This window comes from Xiphophorus couchianus, chromosome 20 (assembly GCF_001444195.1).
Source record: "Xiphophorus couchianus chromosome 20, X_couchianus-1.0, whole genome shotgun sequence".
NCBI lineage: Eukaryota > Metazoa > Chordata > Actinopteri > Cyprinodontiformes > Poeciliidae > Xiphophorus > Xiphophorus couchianus.
Window position 1 is genome coordinate 27,892,926 of NC_040247.1, and position 18,602 is coordinate 27,911,527.

The following is an 18,602-nucleotide window of genomic DNA, read 5'->3' on the forward strand; positions in this document are numbered from 1 at the left end:
GTCACTTGCTTTTTTCTTTATTTCAAATTGAAATGTATCACAATTTCGAAAGTATCTACATTTGATATTCGTACACAACATTGTTTATTACAACTGGTTGCTATGGTTTCTTCATCTTTGTTTCTGCGGTTAGAACATGCTGCACAAATGTTTCAAATGGTCGATTAAGAAGCAAAAAACACAATAAACTTCATAGTTTGTTCATGTACCTTGGACAAACCCTTTACTTTAATTGTGGGGACAAAAAAATGAAGAAGAAAAGAAAATGTGGAATCATTTTAACTGATGTCAGCATTGTGATATTTCAGCAATAAATATTGAAATGAGATGTTTTCTTGATGGTATGCAACTCTACCTCCATCCATCCGTTACCTTCCACTTATCTGTGGTCGGATCGTAGAGGCAGCAGCCTGGGCAGAGGCCCAGACTTCCCTCCCCTGCCCCAGCTGCTTTGGCCGGCTCTTCCGGGGAAAATCAATGATGAATCAAGCAATAAATGTTACATTTTGTCAAATGCCATCATCAAACTGATACAGCAAATGCACATCAAATGTAATGATCACTTTTCCACTTTCTGCTACTCAAAGGCAGCTCTAAATGCTTTTTGGTCTTGATTTAAAGGAACTCAGTGTTTCAGCAGTTTCGCAGTTTTCAGATTAGTAGAACATGGAAACTGAACGCTGCATCTGCTTGTTTGGTTCTGGTTTGGGGATGCACAGCAGACCAGAACCAGAAGACCTTCGGCATCTGCAAAGTTGATGCAATAACAGCTCTTTGAAATACTTCTGTTGGTTTATAAATCACTGATTGGCTTTGAGCCAAAATACATTAAAGTCTATTCTGTGAGCTACAGGGTTTCCATTCCTGACTTTTGTCTGCCTGAAGGCTCTTCCATACTTCATTCGAAGGGTTGAAACTGACTGCCATTGACGTCGGCACTTAGTGAAAATTATTTCTCTTCCAACTACCCGTTTTTTGTATCTGCAGGTGACATAAAAGCTTTTCAGAGGCAAATGTTTATCAGACACGGTGAGAAATTACGTACACTTGTAAGATTCTTCGCAAAATGCCTACAGAGATTGCTAAGTGGCTAAAAACTCTTAGAAATTGTAAAGCCATTGTCCACGGAGAAGGCTGTCTGCAGAAAGGTGTGGCACTCTTGTTCTGTTAGCTGTATTGTTTGGGGCTTTATGCATACTGAAGCCAGAGAGGTACCCCGAGGTGGTCTGTGAGGAGTGTGTGAACATCCTGTAGCCATGTGACCGTGTGTCAGCTCCAGGTAAAATATGGAAGAGCCTTTACAGGAAAGGCCTGTTCTCTTATCTTCCCTATTTGAAGAGCGGCTAAGATAAAGGGCCATAAAATCTGAATTACTGATTAAGAGTTTCAAAATAATCAGATCACATTATAAAGGTAAAGTCTCAATTATAATGACAAGAAAACAAAACGCGGTACACATCAAATTCCATTACCATTCCTAAAGATGCATCCTGTCAATCCATACAAGCATGTACCTACACTGTGTAGGTATGAGATTATTTAATGAGAGCCTGTTTCTATTATTAGACTAATGAAGTATATCATTTCTGCTCCTCATTGCATAAAGAACAACTTTTCAACACTTTCTCAATGCATGAGATCCCTGAAACTCATAGGAGCAAACAGGTGTCGCCAATGTTACTCGAGAGGCTTGTTGTGGCACGCAGCTATCCCTTTCCAGACTCATCCCCCTCCCTCAAGTTCACGGCTCGGCCACCTCTTGGAAAGCTTTAAAAAGATTCTGCAAAGTGAGTTTCCAGGCATCAACACCGTCAACATGCCAGCTCTCCTTTTGCCACAACACATCCAAGGATTGCTCCTTTTCAGATGTTACACTTTAAGGAAGTTTGCTTATTTCTGGTCAGCTTGTTGTGCTTACTTCATACTGCCCTGACTTTGATTGGCTAGTTGCCTGTACATATTTCTGAGAAGACGCTTTAAACGATCGGTAAAATGTGGCTGTCTTGTGACCGCTTCAAGGAGTAGCTCTCAGTGGATGGGTAGCTGGGCGGTGGCAGAGTATCCAAGCTTTGCTACCCAATAGGAACAGAGATGGCTTTGTCACTCACTGAGGTGTCAGGCTGCCGAGGCGGATAAAACCAGATAGCTGATGGTATAAACAGGCCTTACATAACTGGCTCGTGTTGAGGCCAGGAGCCAGAGTGGCATCTGACAGGAAGCGGAGAGAAAAGTAGACGCGCTAAATAATCAGAGAGAAGGTCCCCGCTGTGCCTCCCATGTTGATCCCGCAGATTAGGAGAGAGAGTGGCGAGTCGGTCTGAGCTTACATGACCGGCAACAGCAGGAGCTGCACAGCTCCCGGCGGCCTTAATGGCTCTGTAGTGATACACAAAGAGGGTTAATCTTCCCTGTGGAGAAAGCTCAGGCTAATTGGCTGACTGACAGCTTATTTTAAGAATGACTCAACAGGCACTAGGGAGAAGCACGTGCTGAACACATTGTCTAGAGAGGTTAATCACGTTGGAAGCGGAGGCCTTTTTCTTTTGAATTTGTTCATTACCTGTCATATGATGTCTTGATGTGCTATGCAAGAAAGTAATTTGTAACTTTGCAGTGCTCTGTGCAGGTTTTCAATATATTTAATAGTTCAGTGCGGTGAATGTGGATCTAGACTGTTGTGTTGTAGCTCCGAGTGTCTTTTCAGGGTTGTTGTGCTGCTTCAAGGTGAACCCGTGTCTCATTGTTAAGTCTTTTTACAGGGTGTATTGCGCAATTGCCCTGTGTTTAGCTCAGTCATTCTTTCCATAAATTCTGACCAAACTTGTTGACGCTTTATTTCAACGATTGCTTTCTTCTTGCCACTCTGAAGTGACTCATGGTTCTCTAGAGTGCGGGACTAACACTCTTCCCATAGACAAACTGATGGAGCTCTGCTGATGCGGCTAACTCTGGAGGAGCTGCAAAAATTTGTACATTTTTGTTGTACATATACAATGACTGTTTTACTAATTTGTAGGACTCCGTAAAATATCGGCACTGACATCTGCATTGGCCAATATTAGTAATTTTTTTTAACATATCGGTGTCGGCCCGATAAATAAAAACGGGATAATAATATTAACAACCGATATTTATTTGCATTTTGTTGCGGTGTTGTTTTATGGGGATAGAGGAGAAGGTTGGTCATGTGGTTTTTGTTTGGTCATGTGACAGTGATGGCAATTCAGCACAGGATTGTGGGTAGATTGAGTAGCTGTGGTGATGTCAGCTGTGTTTGGTTTTGTTTTTTTTCCGAGGTGTCACGGTTGGTGAAATATATACAATGTCGATAAATATCAGTCATCTACCATAACACCAATGTTGGATATTGATATTGGCCCAAATTTTCATATTGGTGCATCCAATATAAAATATGAACGTGCATTCAAGGATTTTTACATTTGAATTGAATCCGTCTGTAAATCTGTATTGGTCTTCCGATATAAAATCCTCTCGAAAAAGACATTGAGGTTTGTGGTTGTAACGTAAAAGTTAAAGCAGTATGAATACTTTTGTTTGGCACTTTATCCACTGGACAGAAAAAAGCTGTGAAACTGAACTTGCATTTAAATCAATTAACTTTTTAAACCATGCAGTTATTTTACAGTTATAAACAAGGCAGTCCATTCTTGTGTATAAATTTATGCCAACGTTAAAATCAATTTGTAAATCCATCCTTGAACTGCAACTTAACAAGCGAATTAGACCAGTCTGAGCAAGCTTCTGCCGGTTACCATGTGGCGATCGTCATCAGCAGATTCACTTTGGTTAAAAACAAATTAGGTTTGATATCCACCCGGAGTCGGACCAAACAGGGCCCCGATACAAAATATGTACGCCATTCCTTTTGCCCCGGGGGCAGAATACGACTGCCGAGTGTTGGCGGAATGAATGCCTTCATGTTGGTGAAGAAATTGAGTTTTTATGGACGCGGTCATAAGTTCTGTTATTAAGACGCTGAATCCTGGAGTTGTTGTTTTTCTGTTTTTTGGAGTTTTCCTTCCTTAAAAAAAAAAAAAAGCCTAGTTGTTAATCAGATTGCTATCACTAAATGTCCCAGAAACAAGCAAGAATGGTTGCATAAAGGAAGAGGAGAAAAACATTTTAACATATGAAGGGGAACCGTTTTCCTCAGGACTTGCCATGCCCACGCCGCATGCCTGCACTCAATGGCCGGCCCTGTTCGCTGTTATCAAAGATTCCCTGTGCTGATATGATACTTCAGCTGTGTGTTTCATTGTTTAGACATTTCCCCTATCTCAGACAAGTAATTTAGTTAGGCTGAACCTGGAAAGAGTCTTATGCAAGAGGCTTTCTAAACTGCCCCAGAATCTCTACGTGATAAGTCCTGCTTACATCAACCAAAGGCCCCACCTCCCTTCCTACTTTCGGACTCTTTTCCTCTCACACCACACGTTCCCTTCGTGCCATTCTGGCAATGAAAGTAGGGCAGGGTTTTCCTCTCTCTCCGTTTCTCTCTCTCCCCTGCATCTGGCCCTCCTCAGCTCGCCCTCTGTGGGCTGATGTAACAGTGTTTAGAGCTGAGGTGCTGTGTGCCCTCACTGTAACCACTCAGCTGATTACATGTCTTACGTAAATGGGGAAGAGGATGGGGGTGGGATTGTTGCAAGGAAAATGGGGCAGAACAGACGAGTGGGTTGCAGAAAAAAATAAAACGTACAACGCTGTCACACAAGATTACAGTCTGTGTACTCACACTAAGTGTAGAACATTTGATTCCCTCTCATTTCTTCAGCCAACTTTCCCCACTTACCGAAGTAATTACATCTGAGGAACGTCCATTAGGGTCTAGCCCAGTTTATGTTTGAAGCCGCTAGCCTTGTGTTCAAAGCATGCTCGCTTTTGAGGTGTGTGCATGTGCAACACGTGGACGAGTTGTGGGACTGGTGGCACGCCTGAGAAGCCTTTAGTAGTCGGCTGCAGGCTAATCCCAGATCTCGTCTTGGGTTCTGCTATCGATGGAGAGAGCAGCTCATAGACGTCGACACCCAGCATTGTCCACAACATGCCACAAATACGTCGCTGGCTAAGGGGTCAGAGGGCACACAGGGTAATGTCAGGTCAGGTGAGCGAGGAGGCTAAGCTTGTTTTCCTGTGAAAGGACTCTTATATAACCATGTCTAACCAAACAACTGACTCACAGCTTTGCCACAGAAGCAATAAGACAATAAAAAGAGTCATCTGCCAGAAATAACAAGGGAAGTCGTATTCAGTAGAGTATTATCCAGTAACTCAGCTCATTAAGTGAAGCACACTGTGTAGACTGATTCCACAGAGACCGGTGTGTTCAAACCTTTACTTTTGTTAATTATGATGATTTTCTGTTTACAGCTCATGAAAACACAACATTAATGATTAGAGTATTACATCAGACCAATAACTAGGCCTGCTATGTTAACATAATTTGCTTGACAATAAATTGTCCCGGTTATAGTCGCAATTAATAATAATGTAGTTGTTTTGAGACCATTTTCAAATAATACTGTATATTTATGATTGTATTATAATGCAACGTCACCCTCTCAAACGGCAGTAAACTTTCATTTTGTAAAGAACTTTTATGACTGGAACTGGAAGATATTTCAAATATCCAAAATTAAAGACAACAACCAAAAACAATACATACACAGGAATAAAAAACACACACACACACACACACAACCAAGTCATAAATAAAATGTATCATAAATAAATCATCAGAATGGAAATGATCAAACTCATTTAAATGTATCTTGGGATTAACTGCTTATAGCGACAGACTTACTTATTATAACATTCATTTTTATTACAGAAATGTGTTGACAAATGAAAAGCATGCTTTGTCTGCTCAAAAATGGTCATTGTTAAATATACTTTTAATCTGACTAAAGAGCCTCACTGGAGCTCATTAAAATGTATTAAGTAGACCTGGATATTGTCACTTTAAAGGAAGTCAAACAGAAATATTGTTTTAATAAACAGGATTATTTCAAGTCCTGCATAATACACTGATGGGTGTAATAGATGGCATTAGGTTGTTGTATTTTGTATAAAAAGAATAAGTCATTAACGATGTAGAGGATACGTAGTATTATATTTTATTCTAGTCAAATAGGCCAGAGTTTATAGATGAATTGAAATCAAATCCACCTATTGTCAATTCATTGTAAAGCAAATGCATCATATACAAAAGGTTAAAAGCTCTTACTAGGTGAATCAGTGCATAATTGCAGTGATGTTGTACAGAAACTTAGCACAGGTTTATCATTCTAACAGCTTGTGGCAGGAAGCTGTGTTGCAATATAGAGGCTCTGCCTTCGAAGGTTTACAAAGTAGATAAACACTTAATAAATCTTCAGCAAAGTTTTTGTACAAAATTTTCTATAGGCTAAACTAGTCCATATATAATGTGGTTTTTCTAATTCCAAGGTGCCAATAAAGCACTGAAAAGGCCCCCCTTTTGTGTGTTTCACAAACTGAATAAACAAAGTAAATCTAAGAAGTGTTTTAGAAAATCTGTGTATCAATTCGTTTAATATCTGTATATCTGTGTAATCAATTTGTGGTTTGACAAAAAGAGTTAGATTTTTCCAGAGATAACCAAATGCTGTCCTAAAACCAAAACAATGGTGAAACAGCCTTTTAATTGAAAGCTAATACGCAGCTGCGACGCAAATATTAGCTTTAGCATTGGTAGCTGCAAACAGTTAGCAAGACATAATATTTACATAGCTATAAATATTTTGTATCTTATCAGTCACAGTGCTACTGCATTAGTCTAAGATATGTGTGCGAAGTTTAAAGCAGACATTTTCGAAGCTAATATTTAGTATTCCAGTGCTAAATATTAGCTTCAAATGTAATATACAAAGGTAATATTTAGCACTGTAATGCTAAATAGTAGCTTCAAAGAATCTCATTTTTCAGCTGCTGGATAGTTCTTCAAAATACAGACCTCGTTTAGAGAAGAACTATAACATATCTTTCTTTTTGTTTGTAATTCTGAAAACAAAGAGACTCATGTTGAATTCCACTGATGTCCTTATTTAGGGGTAGCAATTATTGTGCAGGGAAAAAAGCTTACTAAAGTTTTTAAAAATTGCCTTTTTCTCTGCTTCGCTTGTTCTCCCAGAGGTCTTTTTATAATCGTTTAACTGGAGACAACAAGTCAGAAAAATTCTTCAAGGTCTTTTATGAGCGCATGAAGCTGGCCCAGCAGGAGATTAAAGCCACTGTGACGGTCAACACCAGCGACCTGGGGAGCAAGAAGAAGGACGAGGAACCGCCAGACAAAGATATGCCAACACGGAAGAAAGGTGAGGAAACTTTAAGGAGTTTGAAATATCATCAAATTAGGATTTGAAGAGGCTATAAAAGGAAACATTGGCTCTAAAACGCGAAGCAAATGTGAATCCCTGATGCAAAAAAAATGGTCAGTTTTCCATGTAGCACTTTATTTCATCTGACTAAATATGTATAATGTGTAAATAATGTATAATTGTGTACTACAAAATGTTTAACAGCAGCAATAATGAGGCAGATCTTGAGTACAGTACGATTTTACTGGAGTACAGCAATATTTAGGTTGTTTTATGAATACCATACTGCTTGTCGAATGAGGAATCTCATTTCCATGATTGTCTCTATTTGACTCACTTTTTCTATAATTTTGGTTAGTGAAAGACGTGCCGGTGGTTGCGATGGTGACCGAGGAGGTGAAGGAGCAGCTGGTGGAGGCCTCCGGCGTCACAAAAAAGGCCTACACCACCTACCGTCGCGAGACGGAGGCCGAAGAGCACCAGGCGGCCGCCGCCGACGGCGCCCCCGTTCCGACCGCCGACAAGAGCCAAGACGAAGGCGAGATGAGTGTCATCATCACCATCATGCAGCCCATCCTACGCCTCATGCAGCTGCTCTGCGAGAACCACAACAGAGACCTGCAGGTCAGCCGGCGTCAGTTGGCGTGCATAAACGGTTCCCCCGACCTCTCATGAGTCGACAGCAGGCCTTCCTTAACCCGGCGCTTTGAAACTCAATCATCGCGCTCGGTTATACAGAAACGAAACCGCGTTGAAAATAGTTACCGGTTGCAGAACTTCCTGATGCTGCTGTTTCCATATCTTTAATGTCTTGGTCTGGTTTCACTATGATGGTTTGTATTTGTAAGCTCCTGCAGCCCAGACAGAACACTTCCTTCACGCACAGATTCTGTTTACTCTCTAAACTGGGACGGGTATTTTTAAAACGGGGTGTCTGGATGACCCGGTTTCACCGCCATCTCCTCCCAAAAGGCGTAAGATATTAAAACATCCTTTTGTAAAACAGTGCTTTAGAAAGTATGCAAACCATTTAAACTATTGAATTTTGTGTCACTTTAAACTCCCAAACTTAAGTGTTCATGATTGAGATATTATGTGACAGACCAACACAAATAAGTGCATAGCTGAAAAGTATAAGGAAAAGGATGCATATTTTTCACCTTTGTGAAGTTTGCCATGCATTCAACCCCATTTGCTCTAGCAACTCTAAATAAAATCCAGTACAACCCGTTGTATTAACAGGGTGAATTTAGAAAGTCTTACATTTCTATGTCTAAAATTAAGGCTTAAATGTCTCAAATTCATTTTTAAAAAAGAGCCAGTTATTGCTTCCACTGCTTTTTTATATTACGCACTTATATAAAAAAGTAGCTGCAACAAAGTGCTGTACAGATAATAAACATTCACAATATGGAAAGAACAAAAGACAACAATAGAAACGGTTAAATGCAATAGTGTAAGTAAGAGCAAAACTTTCATTGTGTGTTAAAAGCCAGTGAATAAAAATGTATCTTAAAGAGTTTTAAGAGTGGACAATAAAGTTAGTCTTAAATACATTCATCACAGGTCTTAAAGTTTGTCTTGGCAGGACACTTGAAAGTAGTCTGTAGCAAAGATTAATGAGTAAATACTTAAAATATTTTAAACAATAATCTAAGGGGGCTGTATATAAATACATATTACAACTTTTGTAAGAAAAAGAAGTGATTATTTTTCCTTCTGATCCTCAGTTATTATGTTCTTGTTATTTTTTTACTATTACATAAAATCCTGCCCTGAAATTTGTGGTTATATGAGAAAATATTTAAAAACTAAAGAGGTATAAATTATTTTTCAAGATATTGTTTTATTTACTCTCATGAGGGCACAAACCTTACTTGAGGTAATTTCCATACGCCCTGCTTTAGAGAGAATTAGCCAATTAATATTTTCCCACTTTTTCTTGTCATTCTCCAGAACTTCTTGCGCAATCAGAACAACAAAAACAATTATAATCTGGTGTGTGAGACTCTTCAGTTCCTGGACTGCATCTGTGGCAGCACCACCGGGGGACTGGGGCTGCTGGGACTCTACATCAACGAGAAGAACGTCGGACTGATCAACCAGACTGTGGAGAGCCTGACTGAGTACTGCCAGGGCCCGTGTCACGAGAACCAGGTGATAACTCTCCTCTGAACACTCCTTGTGCAAGAAGAGTTACGGTTTGACGTCAATATTACAATGCTTACCATCTGTATTAAGTTCTAGGTGTGTGTTTTTTTTTTTATTATCATTTTAAGGGATAATTGTGAAAATGTAGTTATGATTGGTTCTTTTCAAGTAGCTCTGTCATAACATTCTGGTCAAGTCTGAACCTGGTCACTGAATAAAGCCAGTGGCTGTATGAAGTGATTTCAGTTCCCCTAGACGGTGCTGGAAAGGGGATTGCCAAACTAAAAACGGCTCTCCATTTAAATCCTTTAACAAGGAAAACACTGAGATAAGTGTTTGGCTGCGTAACGCTGTCACCAGCAGTATTTCAGTCCTGAATGGAAGCGGCTATGCTGACACAAATGATTTGTTTGCTACAAACCATGAAGATTCGAAAGAAGAAAAACAAGTAAAAGTCGTTGGGGTCGGGTTAGTCATTGACCTGCTTCAAGTCATGTGAGTCCTTAGTCTCACATGAGGGAGCACTTAAATATCTTGCTCGTTCTTCTGGCTAAATTAATAATCCCTGAATCTTATTAAAACCGTGCAGAAATAAACCTACATGTGCCATTGTGACTTCTGAGTACAATTAAAAGTTATCCATATCTGACTTCCTGCTTGTGGCCTTCGTTTAGTTGAAAGTTCCTCTGGATTTTTCTGTATTTACTTCCATCCATCCTCCACCAATTCTGTCTAGCTTACTTGTACGTTGCTGCCACCGTCATGTTTCATTGTGATGTCGGTGTGATGTGCAGTACTTCAAGCATAGTGTTTAGCTTAGCATGGTGTAGGCGATAAAAGGTTCACTTTAGTTTCATGTGGCCAGAAGATCTTCCTCCACGGTTTCTACGACCCCCACAATGTTCTTTTACTGAAAATCCTTTTTATGTCCTTACTTAATGATTTTGTAACAGTGACATTAAAATTAGTTGGTATTAGTATTTATTTTTACTATTTTCTTTTCCTTAGTGAAAATTTGTAACGAATGACAACATGGATGTGTTTTTATTAAACTTTTGGTACATTGTGTCTCTCTGGAATAAAGACGGGTTAAAACTCATCTCACAAACTACCTGCTCCCAAAAGTTGATGAGTCTTCACAGCCCAACCACACCACTGTGGTTTCATGTTCAGCGTTGCTCCTGTTACAGTTGTCCTCATGACTCTTAAGCCCATGGAAATTATTAGGGAATATAAAATCAAGACTTTGAGTAAATTCCAAGCAGAGGAATTTGTGTTTTGCTTTGCAGTGCAACCATGCAAACATTTTGAAATACTTTTGTTTAGAACCCTGCTTCACTTTGAGGTTATGCAGAGCTTCTCTGAGTGTCCTGACAGCATTTCCTTTGAGTTGAGATCTGGACTTTGTCTTGTAGTACCACATATAGACCCTTACATTTTGTTCTGTAATAATTCAGTACTCTTGAGGATTTAATAGTGGAGTCAATGACTGCAGCTTGAGTTGGTCCTGTAACTGCAGACCAACCTTGAGCCCTCTCTCCCCCATCGGTCATTGTCTTATGCATTGTTCATCAGCTTCAGACATTATCTTCATTATCTCCAGACATTATCTTCATTATCTCCAGACAGCTCCTCTGTGGTTTGATCTGTTTCGTGTTTTAGAACTGTTGTGGTTTGCTTAGATGAAATGTGCAACCCAAAACCCCGTTAGGCCAATGCTGCCCTGCTTCAAGTTCATACTTGATGTTTAAATGGTTTTAGATTTTAAAAATCTGTGTAATTTCTAAAAAAAAAATTATTTTGCTTTCCAGAACTGCATTGCCACTCATGAGTGCAATGGCATTGATATCATCATTGCTCTCATTCTCAACGACATCAACCCGCTGGGTAAGAAGAGGATGGACCTTGTTCTGGAGCTCAAAGTGAGTGGTCTTTGGTCAATTTAAGGGTTTTCAACAGAGAATTTGTGATTTGCTAGTTTATTTTCTTGTTGCCAGGCAGATGGTCTAATTTCTACATGCAGCCACAACATATGTCAAAAAAGACAATAAGAATCATATTTGTTCATCCATCCATCCATTGTCCGTTCACCCTTGTCCCTAATGGGGTCGGGAGGGTTGCTGGTGCCCATCTCCAGCCACGTTCCGGGCGAGAGGCGGGGTACACCCTGGACAGGTCGCCAGTCCGTCGCAGGGCAACACAGAGACATACAGGACACACAACCATTCACACACACACTCACACCTAGGGAGAATTTAGAGAAACCAATTGACCTGACAGTCATGTTTTTGGACTGTGGGAGGAAGCCGGAGTACCCGGAGAGAACCCACGCATGCACAGGGAGAACATGCAAACTCCATGCAGAAAGACCCCGGCCGGGAATCGAACCCAGGACCTTCTTGCTGCAAGGCAACAGTGCTACCAACTGCGCCACTGTGCAGCCCTATATTTGTTCATTTGCACAGAAATATGTATTGCTCTAGCAGAGGTGACAAATAAAGAAAATGTGTCTAAAAACAAAAATTGTGCAAGGTCAGCTCAAAAATAATACATCACTCGGTTTGTCTTGGAGCAATTGGGGTTGAATCCAAAAGGGTGTGTAGAAAATTGAAAAGTGTTCAAAGTAAATGTATTAGTATTTCCATACAGTACCATAACTAAATAAATCAGTGATTAAACTTGGATTCTTATACCCCTGTCATATTATCACATTTATAGCTGGAATTTTGGTTTTTGTACAAAGATTTGCTAGTTAAAATCAATTATTGATCACGATGGTCCTCTTATTCATCTATAATTTAGCATATTGTCACCTTCCTAAAATAATGACCTAAAATGACTTGGCCATTATTTTAGGAAGGTGACAATATGTAATTTGATAGCCACAGACTCTTTTTGCAAGTCTAGCATGTGATAAATACAACAAGCACTACTGAAATGCCATAGCAATAAAAACATTAATCTCATGCTTTGCTATGCAGACCCTTTGTTTGTGCTAATGAAGATAACTCACTTCTTCAATCTGAATTCTTCAAATGGTTTCATCTGACAATAGTTTGATCTTCTTTTTGATCAATTCACCAAATAGTTTTTTAGCCAGTTGGGGGAATCCCATAGACTCAGAGTCTGATAAAAATAAAAAAACAAAATGATAAAGCAACCGGTTATAAAAAGAAAAACAACGTGGCAGAATGACGTAAAACACTGTCCATTTCACACCTTTGCATAGCAAGCAACACCCACACTAAAAAATTTTACTTTATTTCATCATGTATTTATGATGAAACCTGTTTTCCAACACGTCAACAAATGCATCAGGACAGGAAAGGGTGTGAGAGCGTCTTTATCTTCAGTTAAACATTTTACAACATCTTATCTGGCTGTTGTTGTAAAGTCTTCAAGAAAAGTTGCATGTAAGATAAAGTAGTAAAATATACTGTTACAGTATATTTACAGTCCTGCAATAATACCTCTTGCAGGACTGGTTCCATATAATACTGGCACATGAAACATTTTTAAAAATATCTACTACTTTTTCATTCACTAATTTCTTCCACAGAACAATGCCTCTAAGCTGCTTCTTGCAATTATGGAGAGTCGCCATGACAGCGAGAACGCTGAGAGGATTCTGTACAACATGAGGCCCAAAGAGCTGGTGAGCATAAGCCGCACATAAAATCATCAAATATTGTTAATTTCGTGTTCTTCTGACCTTGCGGGGTCTTGCAGGTGGAAGTTATCAAAAAAGCCTACATGCAGGGTGAGATAGAGGTGGAGGAGCCTGAGGAGGGCGAAGATGGAGAGGAGGAACATTCTGCGTCTCCGCGGAACGTGGGACACAATATTTACATTCTGGCACATCAAGTAAGCCCCCAAAAGAGAACCCCTCCCCTCTGAATTCTCACACATGCTTAAAATACTCAACAACGACGTTTTTAATGTGTCATTTCCTGTTACTGATTGAGAAACACATATGGATGCAAGTGGACCGGAGACCGCTCCAAAAGCAGGTGGCTGACAATAGCGCAGAGCATTCTGGGTCAATAGAGCCAAAATAATAGAGTCCAGAGGTACAGGGAGAAAATGACTCATGGTCTTTTATCAGAGACGAAAAGGAAGTCCTACAACCGCTAAACTCTGACGCTACTTCATTTTTTGTTTACATTTTGTAAAGAAAGAAGTGGTGCTCAGTGTCTTCTTTGGACGTTGTCATGTCAATTCCTTTAGTAGTTCTGGATGCAATGCCACCACAGGTGAGAAGGTGAACAGGTTTTTCAATTAGTTTGGATCCTTTGACAAAGAGCAGTGTGAAAGCGAACGCCATCAGCTGAAAGTGTAGCAAATGATGCAATTTTAGTTCCCAGTCGAACCGAGTGAACTGGACTATCAGGTGTGAAAACTCCCTTAGTCTGACAGTATTCAAGCTGAGACTATGAGCTTAATCAAGTTTACAACAACTCCTTACAGAAAGAGCCCTGCCCATATTCTTTACAACAGCTTCTTGATGTAGACTGTCAAGACACAAAAGATTACGTAGACTCATTGAACTTAACTCCAACAAACAGCTATTTGTAGTGCAACACCTTTGAATAAACGGCAGCTACGCCTTTCTGAGGTCTTCACAAATAATGGAAGAGCTAATTATCTGTGCCTGGTTTGTTTCAGTTGGCGCGTCACAACAAGGAACTGCAGGCCATACTGAAGCCTGGGGGGACGTACGGAGAGGGTGACGAGGCGCTGGAGTTCTACGCCAAACACACGGCTCAGATCGAGGTCAGCCGTTTAGCCGCCGTGCCTCAGCCAAGCAGAGCTGCTTATGGTGGAGTTTTATATATTTGCTGCTGTCATCTCTGGCAGTCTGCCACGCTTTGGTGAAGAGATCACGCGAGGCGTGTCGTAAAAGGGTTTTTGTTTTAACTTTTTAGCACAATTATTGGGTTTAATCACAGCAGGATGCCAAAAACCTTTGGAATGCTCGCTCATTTCCCGGTGCGGCCTCGTAAGCATAAGGAATGCAGATTGGTAACACCGATTTGTGCTTAAGTTGTCGGTGGAGTTTTTTTCTTTGCAGAGAGTTCCAATGTTTTACTAACGCAGCGAAAGACTGTATCGAACACCCAGTTAAAAGAACTTAGATCTAATTGTTGCATGAAGCTGACTGTCGTGGTTGTATTCAGATTGTACGTCTGGATCGCACCATGGAGCAGATAGTGTTTCCGGTCCCCAACATCTGCGAGTTCCTCACACAAGAGTCCAAACTGCGAGTGTACTACACCACCGAGCGGGATGAGCAGGGCAGCAAGATAAATGACTTTTTCCTGCGCTCTGAGGATCTCTTCAACGAGATGAACTGGCAGAAGAAGCTGCGAGGTACTCAGGAGGCCACCGGTAACACAAACACCGTACCCTGTGCGTTTTTCTTCTCTACCTTTTTTTATATCCTACTGCATAGTTTGCACTCCTTCCTTGTGCATCTCTCCAGGCCATTATGGGAAATAAAATAAAATAAAAAAAAGCATGAACAAGATTTTTTGAATACTCTGGGATTTTTTTTTTTTTTTAACTTGTGACCAGACTGGATTTCCCAGAACATTTTCTTCTTCCTTGATACTCAGATGATCACATCACAAGCACTTGAACTATATATTGTGAACCTTTCTTTGAAATGACAAAAATACTGTAGATAAATCACAAGCTAAAACATAAACAAAAGTGATTCTAGCCTAATAAATTCTATATCTGTTGATACTTATATAAAATATTGAAACATACAGGTGTGAAAAAATCATTAAAACATTTCTAAAAGCTTTTTCTGAGTTCACTGACTTTGGCATCAGGGGAGGAAAACTTAAAAACATTTGATCAGTTAAAATCCTTATGAAAATATTGAATCACCTCTGTTATTTACTTTGTTAAAAACACTGTAATAAATCATAGCTGTGAAACAATTGGTTTTCAGTTGACTATACTATAACAAAACAAAAATGTAAAAATTGAAAAAATCTAAAACTTTTTGTGGTTTTTATTTGGAAATACTAACATCTGGACAATTGATCAATTCTGATTGAAAAAGAAAAATGTTCAAAATCTTTCCTGAAACAGTAATGCAAAAGTGTGAATAGTCAAATCATTGTTTGGTTGAAAGGGCTTGCAGAGAATTTATGGTTTGTTATTTATTTGTTGTTAGACAAGGAAAAATGGCGCAAACAAAAAAGCTGCAATTTATAACTATAGAAATGCTTTAAAGCTTTTAAGTGATGGTTTGAGAGAACAGTCAGTCTGCTTGGTCTGAATTTCAAAGGAAAAAAACAAAATGAAAACATTATAAAAAGAAATGATTTGAACATCTTGGGGAAACAATTCAAAGTGTAAGAAATCATTTGAAGGAAATAGGATTTACATGAAGAAATAAAAATGAAATGTGATTAATAGCGAAACAGGCAGTTCCACAGAGTTAAAGAGAAGCAGTCATGGACAGGGATTTTTTCTCTTTTTCATGCACTGCATAAAAAGTCTGGAACATTGGTTTTGCCCTGTAAAACATTAAAAGATGGCCGTGTGAAGAAAACACATAGTCATTGATGATATTGGGTTATATGTCAATGAAAGTAGAGGTAGTGGTTAAAACGTCAAGAAGTGAGCACTCTTTAGCTGTTGTCGCTCCCTCAGAGGTGGATTTATCAGGTTAAAGTTTAAATTTATAACCAACATTAATGCCCCAATACTTTGTTCTTTTTCTTTTTTTCTATAAAAGATGAGAAAATAATTTACAAAAACTCAAGCTGACACTGCTGCTTAAGAAAGAGTGAATATGAAAGCTCACGACATTTTTATACATTTAAGCTAATTTTCATAAGACTACAACATTTAGATATCTAATAAAGTAATTATATGTCCTATTTGCAAAAATGTTTTTCTTTTAATAATTTGTTTCCCCACAAATACCACAGCTGAATAAATGTCCAGTCAGAGCAAATATTCTGTTGTTGATTGGAGGTTGTGATGCAGTACTTCCTGTTTTGGTTTTTTTGTTGTTGTTTTTTGACAAAATTCTAAATTGAATTAAATTTGTCATACTATATATATAAAAGAGATTAGCTCCTTTTGTCATGAAACCTGGAGGGATGCAACAGGAAATGCCAAGTAAACCTTTATAGAGTTAATGTGAACATATGTTGTTGTTGTTGTTTTTTATTAAACTGTAATGAATATTTAGCATTAAACAAATTCAAGCTAAACATGATGCATCAAGAATCATTGCACAACCTTTGCTACTCGTAACAAGTTGGTGAATTTTAAGTTGCAGTGGACAGTTAACACACTATTGAATTCAACTTTGGGTTTTACGTGTGGTATCTAGGGTTGATACAATTAGATAAGTGTTTGAGTGTTTTCTCTTCTTTCATGGTCACCTGAAAGCAAACGGCCTTTCTGACAGGATTTGGCTTATCCGGGTCCTTTGAGTGTGCTCAGTTTAATGGGAATCTTATGACCTCCTTCCTTTTCTTGCCAGTTGGAGCGATCAGAACCACTAATTGTCACTGAGTCTGGAGACAAGTCAAAGCAACGTATTTAACGTTTCAGTGTAAAGCTACATATAGAAACTAAACCAGAGCAGAAAGAACATAATGAAAACAAACAAAAAAAATGTAGGTTTCCTTTTCAGGTCGGGACATGTTCCTGTTGACCTCTGAGTGATTCGGTTCTCAGACGTCGCTTTGTTTACGCTTCTCTCTGTATTGAGGAACATGTTCTGGCTTGTCCCATGGTCAGCCGTGTAGGAGTGTTGCTGGTCTGCAGTGTGAAAGCATGTGAGAAACCACCTTCTGTTTCCTCTACGAGTGAATCAGCACACCATGAGATTGTGCTCTTTCCGCTGGTGCAAACCACTTGACATGAATATAGTGCCTTCAGCTGCCAGTTCTGCTTTTCTGCAGAAAAACTGGGCCCAAAATAGTGTTGACCCACGATACTGATCTAGTGACCAAAAGCAGGGTGTAGGTTGTGACTAATAACCACTTTGGTGCAAAATGCCATCATGCCATATGGTTGTTTTGTTTGAGTTAATATTTGGGGTTTAGAAAATAGAAGAATTGCAGTTCAGGCTGTACATTTTGACACTTGAGGTCAGGATGAGAAGCACTCCTGTTTGGGTGTAAACATTAATCTTCTTGGCAATTTTATTAAATAAGTTGTACTTTGTTGAGGATGTTTGCATGCTGCTGTGTTTTCTATTAATAAAATTACTCAAAATTGTGAAAATCTTATTCCAGCTCAGCCCATCCTTTATTGGTGCTCCAGGAACATGTCCTTCTGGAGCAGCATCTCCTTCAACCTGGCCGTGCTCATGAACCTCCTTGTGGCCTTCTTCTACCCTCTGGAAGGTTTCCGTGGAGGTCAGTCAACTTTTGCTTTATTACGCCAGAAGTGCTGATACCTAACAAACCTCATTGTTTTATTGAATTTTTAAAACTCCATTGTTTTATTGAGGTTTATGTCCTGGTGGGAGGTGAACCTTTGCTGAATTCTCAATTCTTGTTGAAGAAAAACAACGAGCCCTACATGGTTTGTGGCAAACCACCAACAGAACTCTTTATGGCTGTCTTATGGTCATTTTCCCCCATAAAAGTCAGATTGATGGAATTGACAAGCAATAGTTACCCTCAGAGTTACCATGGGCCACTTTTCTGATCATTGATGTACTTGGTTGGCATTTCAGTTGAAGTAGATGGTCTTCCATTGGTGCCGATTCTCAGTTAGTTGGGATATGGTTGGTAGTAATTTATAAACTTTAGTTTGAATTGGAAAAGTGACCCTAATAGTGTTATTGGGAAGAATACATTAAGAGTGGTGCAGATGTATGAGAAGATGGCAAGGAAACTTTAAGATTACTGGAACTATCTTCATTTCAGCATTAGATGGATATAGTCCAGGCATCATAAGCACTGGTTGCTCCCAACAATAAAACACCCAAACACAAAGTCTGGTATATACAGGCTAGTGCAGTGAGGAACATTCAGACCTCTACATTGGAGAAAGTAAACAGTGATGAGGGATGACCCAAAACGAAAGAGCCAACTCTTTTAGTCAAGA

General features: G+C 39.4%; 1 protein-coding gene across 8 annotated transcripts in view; it reads left to right on the top strand.

Moving 5' to 3' along the window:
• The window catches only part of itpr1b (inositol 1,4,5-trisphosphate receptor, type 1b), a 113,284-nt gene that overhangs the window by 62,319 nt on the left and 32,363 nt on the right, over positions 1 to 18,602 (top strand). For all 8 annotated transcript variants that reach the window (XM_028004013.1, XM_028004016.1, XM_028004015.1 and 5 more), the window contains 9 exons: positions 7,172 to 7,355; positions 7,717 to 7,982; positions 9,315 to 9,515; positions 11,321 to 11,431; positions 13,069 to 13,164; positions 13,239 to 13,373; positions 14,175 to 14,282; positions 14,687 to 14,918; positions 17,783 to 17,905. In XM_028004013.1, the coding sequence (XP_027859814.1) occupies positions 7,172 to 7,355; positions 7,717 to 7,982; positions 9,315 to 9,515; positions 11,321 to 11,431; positions 13,069 to 13,164; positions 13,239 to 13,373; positions 14,175 to 14,282; positions 14,687 to 14,918; positions 17,783 to 17,905 (1,456 nt within the window). The remainder of the gene's footprint in view (positions 1 to 7,171; positions 7,356 to 7,716; positions 7,983 to 9,314; positions 9,516 to 11,320; positions 11,432 to 13,068; positions 13,165 to 13,238; positions 13,374 to 14,174; positions 14,283 to 14,686; positions 14,919 to 17,782; positions 17,906 to 18,602) is intronic.